This window comes from Hippoglossus stenolepis, chromosome 5, assembly GCF_022539355.2.
Source record: "Hippoglossus stenolepis isolate QCI-W04-F060 chromosome 5, HSTE1.2, whole genome shotgun sequence".
Lineage (NCBI taxonomy): Eukaryota > Metazoa > Chordata > Actinopteri > Pleuronectiformes > Pleuronectidae > Hippoglossus > Hippoglossus stenolepis.
The window spans coordinates 17997248-18008038 of record NC_061487.1 but is presented as its reverse complement, the minus strand read 5'-3'; the positions used below and the strand labels follow the sequence as shown (position 1 = coordinate 18008038).

General features: G+C 44.5%; 1 protein-coding gene and 1 non-coding gene across 2 annotated transcripts; both read left to right on the top strand.

Annotated features, from left to right (window-relative positions):
- Positions 1-286: 286 nt before the first annotated feature.
- trnar-acg lies at positions 287-359 on the top strand. Its single transcript has one exon. It is a non-coding gene; the product is annotated as a tRNA-Arg (tRNA).
- Positions 360-755: 396 nt separating this feature from the next.
- Positions 756-10681, top strand: fbxo31 (F-box protein 31). Its single transcript, XM_035156835.2, has 9 exons — positions 756-1255; positions 3549-3620; positions 4682-4758; positions 5348-5515; positions 5653-5727; positions 5828-5937; positions 6119-6272; positions 6550-6923; positions 8741-10681. Exons 1-9 carry the CDS (start codon positions 868-870, stop codon positions 8961-8963), a joined length of 1641 nt encoding a protein of 546 aa, XP_035012726.1. The 5' UTR covers positions 756-867; the 3' UTR covers positions 8964-10681.
- The last annotated feature ends 110 nt before the right edge of the window (positions 10682-10791 follow it).

Here is a 10791-nt window from a genome sequence, read left to right as displayed (position 1 = left end):
AAACCTTATCTTAATTTAGAGAGAGATGAGTAATCTTTTCCTCTAAAAGAGTCACATGAAGTGACTGTTTGTGATGATGGATGCTGCTGCTGATCACATCTGGATCATCTGTCACTCACAGCTGTAGAGACTTTGGATGGAACATGTGTCTGAAACCACAGACCGCTGCCACAGGTGAGTCGAGCCGAGTCCTGGGCATGAAAACCAATCGTCCTTCTGTCGGCCTGCAAGAATTGACCAAGATGTAGCATTCAAGTATTTTATTACCTACTTGTGGTATCTCAACGGGCTAGTGGCGCAATGGATAACGCGTCTGACTACGGATCAGAAGATTCTAGGTTCGACTCCTGGCTAGCTCGACTTTTGTTTTTTTTCACCGTCTTTTGTTTTTCTTCACCGTCAAAAAGATCGTTTTGACTTTATATTAAAAACTCTTCATTCCACGTCCCCACTCAAACATTAAAACAGTTCCCTGTACATTTTAGAACAGTTTGAGGAGGAGTCTGATCGGCACGGGGTGATTCTGAAGTAGCAAACTGCAGAAGTTATAAATAACAACGTCCTCTCCCGTGTCTCTTTGCCTCCATGTGTGGACAATCCGCCCTGACGACATATCACAGGACACGTCAGGAAACCACGCGTGTGGAATATGCATTCTAAAGGGGAACAGTACAGCGTGTGAAGCGTACTCCTGGCGTAGTGACTGTCTGTGAATGTGCGGGACGCGACGACGCCACTGCGCTGTTTACGTGCGTCGCCGTGACGTCAGAGGAAACGCTGCCGCTCCGTGCTCACGGGGGCAGGAGGAGACCAGGCTGCAGCTGACATGTCGTAGTGATGTAATGTTGCCCGTCTGGTGAACTACGGATGGCTGTGTGCGCCAGGCTCTGCGGAGTGGGGCAGTCGCGAAGGTGCCGGAGGCGACAGCGGCAGAACCAGCAGGGTCAGGGGAGCGATTCCGACATGGACGAGGAAGAAGGGGAGAGGATCGTGGGCCAGCCGCAGGGAGACGTCTCCGGAGGCGCCACTGCAGGGCCGAGTGACGCCTGCGAATATGGCAGCGGCCGTGTCAACAGAGGAGGCTCCAGCACCGGACCCCAGCACCCGCAATCGTTGGTGGAACTACCGCCGGAGCTGCTCGTGGAAATCTTCTCCCTGCTCCCCGGGACAGCGCTGCCGAGCGTGGCCCTCGTCTGCAAGACGTTCAGACAGATCCTCAACATGGAGACCATCTGGAGGAGGCGCTGCATCGAAGGTAAATATAGCGACCGTGTAAACCTTCCCCGGCCTGCACAGCTCCACAAAGTCACAGATCAGTACCACATGTGTTGTAGGATTTGTCGTCAGGTTGTCAGTAGTCAGCAGTTATGGTTCCGCCTGAAAGCTCTTCTATCGATCAGTGCGGGAACCATGAGGGAATTAGCCCAGCCAGTGCTTTGCAGAACTGGAGCCAGGCCTCTCAATGTTGACAGGCCCATGGTGATCAGTCAGGGTAAATGATAAGACTGTTGATGCAGGGCCGGATTCAGCCTATTGGGACAGGGGCCATGATTGTGATCAGCACCACCACCACCCCACCCCACCCCAGCATGACTCTTATGTTATTAAAGATTCACTTCCCCATCCCCTCCGGGCTCACTGCTCATGTTTTTAAAAGAACCACATCAAGGAAACTGCTGAAGCAATTAGTCACTCGTAAATTGTTTTTAATCATCAAGGGATTTTTAAGACCTTTGTACAGTGTCCGTACACACTCATAGATAAAACCCTGTATGTTATATTATAGTAGTGTCTAAAAATGTCAGCTAAATCAAGTGGGACAAAGTTGTAGGTTAAAATATACAAAGCATCCCTGTTTATTGACACACCACATTGCCCACAATGGATTCAAATATCCACTTTTGCATACAAGTTCCATACAATTTATTCAGGGGAGTAAAGGGGAGAAATACCACAGTACAACTGGCATCTGTCAAGAAATACATTTTGCACCCATCAGCCACAGCATTAAAACTATTGATAGGTGATGTGAACAACAGTGACTATGCAGTTACAAGGGGTGGGATTATAGTAGGCAGCAAGTAATGTTGATGTGTTGCAAGCAGGACAAATGGACGGAGGATCTGAGCAACTTTGACAAAGGCCAAGTTGTGACAGCTGGACGACTGGGTCAGAGCATCTCCAGAGCCAGCAGGTCACGTCAGGTCTGTGGTGGTTAGTACCAATCTGCCCAATTTGGTCCAAGGACAGACAACCAGTCAAGCGGTTGTCTGTAATAAAAGGTTATTGCTGGATATGATAGCCACATGCTGACCCCTGTGCAGTGCATTGCATTTGTTGCTGGGAAACCCTGTGGTCCTGCCATTCACGTGGATGTTACTTAAACACGTACCACCTCCCTGAACTTTGTCGCAGACCACGTACACCCGCCCTTCATGGCATCGGTATTCCCTCATGGCATTGGCATCTTTCAGCAGGACAATGTGCCCTGCCTCACTGAAAGACTTGCTCAGGAGTGCTTTGAGGAACACGACGAAGAGTTCAAGGTGCCGACTTGGCCTTAAAACAAGCCAGATCTTAATCTGATCAAGCAGCCGTGAGACGTGCTGGAATAACCAGTCCGATCAATAGAGGCCTCACCTCACAAATGCTGAAGTCCTGGTGCCGGATACCAGGGGACTCCCCTCAGTACGTGTGGAGTCAATGTGTCAGAGCTGCTTTGATGGCATGACAGGGACCTACACAATGTTACACAGATGGTTGTAATGTTGTTGCTGATCAGTGAATAGAACCCCACTTCATTTATCAAATAAAAGCACTCAACATTTTCTCACTCCAGCTTATAATAGTGGTGCCCTGAGGAATGCCACATGCTGAAAAGTTACACAACAACCTGAATGCCAGACACTTGGAGCAGCCTCGTTTTATCACTGAGTGAAATAAAAAACAAACATGTTTTTACCCTTTACAAAACTCTTGGAAAACACTGTGAACTAAAGCCCTGACTTTCAGTGGTGCAGAGATACAAGAGAGCAGTAAAGTCACAGTGGAGACAGCAAGCAGAACAACCTGTATCAGAGGTAAAGGGACAGTACTCCCAGAAATGAGGGACAGGAACAAGTCGGAGCAGTTCAAGGTGGATGACTGTGATTTCTCCTGCCTCTACTTATAAGTTATGACAAAAACAAACATCAAGATATGTGATCTAGTGCTGCAGCGTACGAAATCATTATCCTATTATATCAGTGACAAATAACAGTAATAATAACAGCCGTTTAGCTCACTTGTGTTAAAGAAATCCTGTGAATCTCTGAGTAGCAGACGCGATTGGCTCTCATCTTCGTCTGCTGACTGGAGTTCAAGTTAATGTGTAACTCAACGGTTAACATTGTGAATTAGATAAATATGGAGATCATTGACTTCACTGTTTAAATAACCTTCTTTACTGTCTAACGACGCTCATTACCGCTAATGCTATGCGTGGCTTGCATAGCCCTACTATGTTTTTAATGTAACGTTAATTTTCCTCTTGTGTTTTCTCTCTGCAGAGTTTGATCTGAAGGGGGATCTGAGGAAGGTGGAGGTGGGAGGAGTTTCTAGCAGGGAGCTCTATGTGAAACGTGAGTTTGATTTGATTTATCATTATCACCAATATTATTTATGTTCTCCCTTCTGTATTTTTAACAATTTGTTTTCCTGTTGTGCAGCATTCTGTACTTCTAAAAGTGCTTGATGAATAAAGTCATTATTATTCTCTATTCTGTGTCTGTGGGGGTAGGTGTCCACATGGGTCTCCTAATGTTGACAGTGTTTTGCTGCAGATGCATTCTTGGCAAAAGCTGTTGTTGGTGTTAATATGGGTTCTCTGTCCCACTTAAACTCGGACTTGATGGCACAAGTTATTTTAAACCACTTGATAATGTATTCTCCCTCCATCTGTTCCTGTTTTGTAACACCAGCTGCCACAGAAGACAACGGGCAGAGTGTCTCTCTGAATAGATCATTATTTTATTTTATGACTGAACTCATTCGAGTGCTGCACTGGACTGAGCGCGCCTCGGTCCGCGGTTGCTCTACACGTGCCTGTGTTGTGCCCCGCCAGGTGTCAACCCTCGGGTGAAGTCTGGGCGCTTCATGAAGCTCCTCCCTGACTACGAGCACATGGACTATAGAGACGTGTACACACACTGTATGTACACTGGCCTCAAAGGTGGATGGCTGAAGTGTGTGTGTGTGTGTGTGTGTGTGTGTGTGTGTGTGTGTGTGTGTGTGTGTGTGTGTGTGTGTGTGTGTGTGTGTGTGTGTGTGTGTGTGTGTGTGTGTGTGTGTGTGTGTGTGTGTGTGTGTGTGTGTTGATTTCACTTGCAAGCAAACGGTTGCATCAGAGTAATGCACCCTGTGTGGACAGTAAACGTGGTAATAAACCTCCTCTGCAGTGTTTGTTTGAGGCCGGTTGACGCAATGTGCCTCGTGTGTGCTTTCAAAAACGTGGCTGACAGGGACGTGGTCAGTTTATGTCTCATTGATTCCTCCCTGACAAACTTTAAACCAAAAATCTCCGTCTGTGGATTTGAACTCCTCTTGTGTTTTTACCCATGCACAATACAGCCTGTAGTAAAGTGTAAGTGTGTCACTGCAGAAACTGACCATTATAGTGTGATGTTGGGCTTTTGTGTTGCAGTGCTTTACCCTTACAGACAGATCTTGGGCTTATGGCAGCCTGACATCGGCCCTTACGGCGGATTGCTCAACGTTGTGGTAAGTTGTGCAACTCAATACAGATTTTTTTGCATTAAAGATGTATGTTCTTTATAAAAATGTCTTAAAATAACGAGACGTGTGTTATATATTTTGTTGACTTGTGAACTCAAAGGATCCAAAATCAAGAAAAATCCCCAGGTTTAATTTTACTTTGTCTCTGCTATAACTTTCATAAACAACATGTGACGAAGGAAAAAACACTGATAGCCAGTTAGCCACTTCCTTCCACTTTTTGTATTGGCCACTCGCAAAGGATCATGGTTATTCATTGCCGTTTGTTGCGTAACATGAATACAACTTTGAAACCTTTTTACTTGTCTGTGAACATGATTTGCATCTGCGGTGGTGGTGAAGACAACAACTCCCATGATCCCACACTGCTTCAAGAGGCCAACAAACTAGTTCTTTTGTTATTGTTTAGAATGAGAGACCCTTAACAGCCGACTTACATACTGTTTGTTCAAGATGAGGAACCATGTCTATAATTTTACATAAAAAAAATTTAAAGTCAACTGCTTTTCTTTTGGCAGGAAACCTAAAATACTTTCCATGGCTGATAAATGAATAAAAAGTTCTTTTCATTCAGGTGGATGGGCTGTTCATCATTGGCTGGATGTATTTGCCACCTCATGACCCTCGCGTGGAGGATCCCATGAGAACACGGCCACTCTTCCGTGTCCACATGTTGGAGAGCAATAAGGCCACAGTGGAGTGTATGTACGGACACAAGGGTCCCCACAAAGGGGACATACAGGTGAGGGGTTGTGCAGCTCAAGAAGCACCAAAGGAATCAGCTTGACAGGATAGATGTTTCTCCAGTAATTTGAGGTCAGCAGCTTAAAAAACAGTCGGCCATCCTCCAATGTGTGTGTCATATTCTGTTATTTTCAGACTGTCAAGAAGGATGAATTCTCAACGAAATGTAACCAGACGGATCATCACCGCATGCCAGGAGGCCGACAGGAGGTGGGTCCAGCCAGGGATCTGTGACTCCCTGAGATAACCTTTGTGTAATTCTTCAGGTAGCATTCTTGAATTTCAAAAAATGTTTTGTGTGTGTGTTTAGGAGTTCAGGACATGGCTGGAGGAAGAATGGGGCCGGACGTTGGAAGAAATCTTCCATGAACACATGCAGGAGCTCATCCTGATGAAGTTCATTTACACAAGTCAATACGAGTACGGGAGTTTTCCTTACATCACACTTACTCTGTTTGTTTACTCAGTGGCTCTTGTGGGTTTAACATTAATGACAAGAGAAGCATCTCATCTGTGGAGATTGTTCAGAATTCTCTCGTGGGTGAATGTATAACCCGACCAGGTAGACTGGCTCTGGCATTCACATTATTTCTCCTGACAGTAACTGCTTGACGTACCGGAGGATCTACCTTCCTCCTAGAATGCCCTCCGACCTGCTGCAGCCCGGCCTCTTCAAAGGGACCTATGGCAGTCACGGCTTGGAGATCGTCATGCTGAGTTTCCATGGGACTTCTGCAAGAGCCACCAAACTCACTGTAAGTTAGTGAATAATCTTGATCTGCTTTCTCAAAAAGAATCCCTCCTCATGGTGAAGTAACCAATAGAAAAGGACTGGAATGCATGTTGACCCTGCTGTGTTAGATAATCACAGGTTTCCTGTTAATCATTTAAAATCCTGTTAATGTGGTAATGGTCTTCCTCTGGCTACTATTCGTGCTTTATGATTTCTATTCCTTTTGAAGTGGAAAACAGCATGAATCCACCACAGTCATCTGCTAGTGGTGCAAACTGTAATTACACTCCTTCCTACAGGGAGACCCCAACGTTCCTGCAGGGCAGCTCACGTTAGACGTTGACCTGAGGCGGCCCGTTGTCCTCCCAGACTTGGAGCACCAGCGCAAAATAGAGGAACTGTCTCAGCTTGTAATGGGGGTACACGCGGAGGTGCAGAGGGAAACGGAACAACGGGCTAAGGTTATCTCTCCCACGGTCAGCGGTGCAGCAGCAGAGGAGGCCTGTGGCGGTGCCAGCGTGGCGGAAGGGTTGGAGGTCGACCATGGTGCCTGTTCAGACAGCTGCGAGCCCGACCCCAGCAGCAGCACCAGTCCTCTAGAAACTCAGCCATTTGTCCTGCCCCTGGGGGTTATGGCTCGCAACGAGGTGTACCCTCGCACCTGCAGGAAATGGTAAGAACTCGGCTAAAAGGACATGAACACAGTGTTAAAGGACATAGCAGCAACCTTTAGTGCGTTATGATCTGTCTACAACAAAAGGGAACACTATAGTTCCAGTCAAGTTTCTGGGTAGTGTAACAATAAAGTCCCTCCCGTCCGCCCCGTTATTCCGGTTTACGCCGCCTCAAGCGGCTCAGGACGAGCAGTTGCCGTTCCCTGTGGCATTGTTGATACGGAGGCTCAGCATGGCGGCTGACTGGGCCACAGCACAGAGGGGGACTCATGTTGCACCAACAAGGGAGAAAGGGCTGACACATGGTGACGAGGGCGCGCTTGCAGCTGTGTGAAGACCCAGTGTTCAGCCTACGGTAAGTTCGCGGTTAGTAGTCCGCGGACGGAGTCGCCGGGCGCACGCCTGGCTGTTCACGCGCATTTCCCATAGACTGTTATGTCAGCGGTTCTCTTTCTCCGCTGTTGTAATGGAATGTGCCCCCCTTTCTGCTTGTGTGTGTAGGATGGGCAGCATTAATTATGTGATTGGAAAATTAAAACTAGGACAAAGAATACAAAGTATGGGATGCATATTTGATAATTACATATAAAATATGTAATTATATCGTTTAAAATCATGGGAGGACTGGCTCATTAGCATTTAAAGACAGGCACTCAAAACAGGTCCTCTGTGACTGTTTATACAGGGTGAAGGGTGCTGTTTATATGATCCTTGGTATTTTGACCAAGTATGTTACAGACATTTCATTAAGACCAGAACCATATCAACTTGTGGTAAAATGGGCATGTGTCCTTTAAATCCTCAGGTGACTGACACAGTCAGACACAGTGCGCCCATTGATCCTGAGCTGTTGTAAATTGCTTCACTGTTGAAAGTTCACGGCCAACAGGTTGAAATCATATCTTTTGAATGTTTGTCAGTATGTGTGAAGAATGTTGGCTGAACAGCTGTTGTGAGAGCTGTTGTCTTGAACTCCAGAATTTTAACTTTAAGACAATGATAATTAATTTACAATAATAAAAAAAAAAACTCACACTTAATTCAATTGGGTGTAGTGCAAAATGGTGCAGAGCTCCTGCTGTGGTGCTCCACATCAAGGTTAACTGTGACCAATCACAGGGATGACTTTGAATGGAATGGTAAAAAACTGGTTTTCTATTTATATAGCAAGTTTTCTATTCACACTCACACTCACAGTCACACTCACACTCACACACACACACACACACACACACACACACACACTCACACTCACACACACACACACACACACACACACACACACACACACACACACACTAACACACAACAGCTCCTGTTTTCAGCGCTCATTCTATCATACACTGCCGACACAGCTGTTGGGCAATTTGGGGGTTCAGTGTCTTTCCTCTTTAGCATGCAGACTGGAAGGGGATCGAACCACTGACCTGCTTGGTAGTTGGTGACCCGCTGTAAAATGTAGTTAACACTCATAGATGAACAAAACCAGTTGTTTGGTTTTGTGACCGATTATTTATTACAAGCATCCTGCAAGAAAACTTTATATGTTTTTATATTATTTTTCGTCATTGTATTTGGTTGTATGCTATACTAGAATTATTATTATTATCGCCCACTCACTGAAGGTTCCTTTATCAGTTTATCTGCATTAATATTTAAGGTGGTTGCTATAAATCATTATTGAAAATAGTTCTTATGAGTTAAAGTAAAATATCATAACCATCATAATTTTTCTTTACTCTGTATGTTAAAGCAGAGTCTATTACCGAATGGATATCCGTCAAAATATTGATGAATTGGTGTTCCTCCATTTCAGCTTCTATGGGACAGGCCTGATCGCGGGGCACGGCTTTACGAGCCCAGAGCGCACCCCGGGGCTCTTTGTGCTGTTTGATGAGGACCGCTTTGGTTTCATCTGGCTGGAGCTGAAGTCTTTCAGTCTGTACAGTCGCCTCACGGACCAACTGGCCCACGCTCACGCCCCGGACATGGAGCGATTTGAGGCCATGCTGCACAACATGCAGTCCTGGACATCCTGATGCACCAAGCTTTAGTCTCCTCCCACAACACAATGCGTTAACAACAAGTGTCGCACACGAATCACCTCTGCTGACAATATTACTATCACATTAGCTCATGCCCTTAACTCTCCAGGATATCGTCTATGTTTCACAAAGTAGTGTTTTACTGTCCAATGACGCTAGTTATGTCACCCTGACCTAGCACACCGCGCTCCTGTTCCCATACGAGAACTTTGAAATGTCTCTCAAGGCGACGTCAACACCTCACTTTTGCGTGACCTTAATCCTACGGTGCAGCATGAAAACAGGTCACAGGTTTTTAATTTATTTATTTATTCCCTGCAGGAGAAAAAGTATTTCTCAACCACTTATTATGGATCGAACTGTACGTGCCTCTGATTCTAAAACCATGTCTGTACTTAGTAGTGCTTGAAGAGGATAAAGGTATCCAATGTATTCTTATATATAATATTAATATTATAAGACTATATATATGTATGTATATATATATATATATATATATATATATATTTAGTCTTATAATACTTTCAGTGCCCATCATATTGACCTGCATGCTGCATTTTTCTTTTAGATCTAATCATACCACACTCATAAACATTACCTGAACATGATGTTTTCGTTTCGTGGAGCAGCATGTCTTGCTTTTTTATTTGTTTTTTTTGTTTTTATTTTTGCGTTCAAGACATCTGAATTTAGAAAAGGCAGCGGTGTTTTTGCCACAAGTCAGTTAAAAACATCTATTAAAATGTATTAAGTTGCCTTCTTTATCTTCATTTGTCCAATAGGAATACTGAGTGACTTTTACAACTGTGTAATTTTCCAACCATTGACAGGCAAGGACGTGCTGTCTTATCGAACACTGTAGCTTCAGCAGCCAGTTTGGCACAGGGTGATATGTTTTCGTCCTTTGTACTCTAACCATATATTTTTCAGCAGTATGCTCCAGCTCACGTTCCCACATCACACATAGTTTTGATGTCACCACACCTGACAAGATATTATGTAGGTCTGAAAACTGAACTGCAATACAATAATATAATGTATTAACATACTGTGAATTGAATTATAGTTTCTAAATTATACAGTTTACGTGCTTATATAATCGTGGGCTGAAACAGAAACGTATTTTACCTTTTTGAAACGTATTTAAGTTGTGGTTTGTTTGAAATGGCTGACATGTTGTTTGCCTGGCTTTATGCCTGCAAAGATATTCCCTCCTCTCTTCCAACGTATTTCAAACTTGAGGCCAAGCTTGCTGAACATTACCCAGACCAATGGCTCAAAGTGCATCTCAAAGTATCAAGTGTCTGTGTGTCTCATTACGGCCTGATGGTAATGCCCGGTAGCTTTCTTACTCCAAGTGCACTTTTCGGGGGAAAATAGTGAATCATTCAAAACCACTGGCCAACACTTTTATATCAGACTGCAACTTTGCTAAATTTGCAAAAAAAAAGAGGAAGAAAAAATATTGCATTATGATTTCCTCTCAACTGAAGTACTTATTTTGAATCCATTTCCATGTCTGTAAGCCCTCTGCACCCGGCTACTTGAGTGATTTGCCTTTGAAAAGTGTTGCTTTGTACTATTTTAAATGCCATACGCCTGATTTAGTGAAAAACAAACATAAGATTGACCTATTAAACTGCTCACATCCGACTTCAGGGAGCTTTCCAGCTTAAGCGCTCTTCTCAGTAATAAAAAAAACAAACTGAAAAGAGCCCTGTCATCTGTGTTTCTATGGTTTGTGCTGTATGTGCAACATCGCTGTAAAAGAAGAGAACATTCTCAATTATCCACTACTGTGTTTATCTTAAGTGCCACTGTT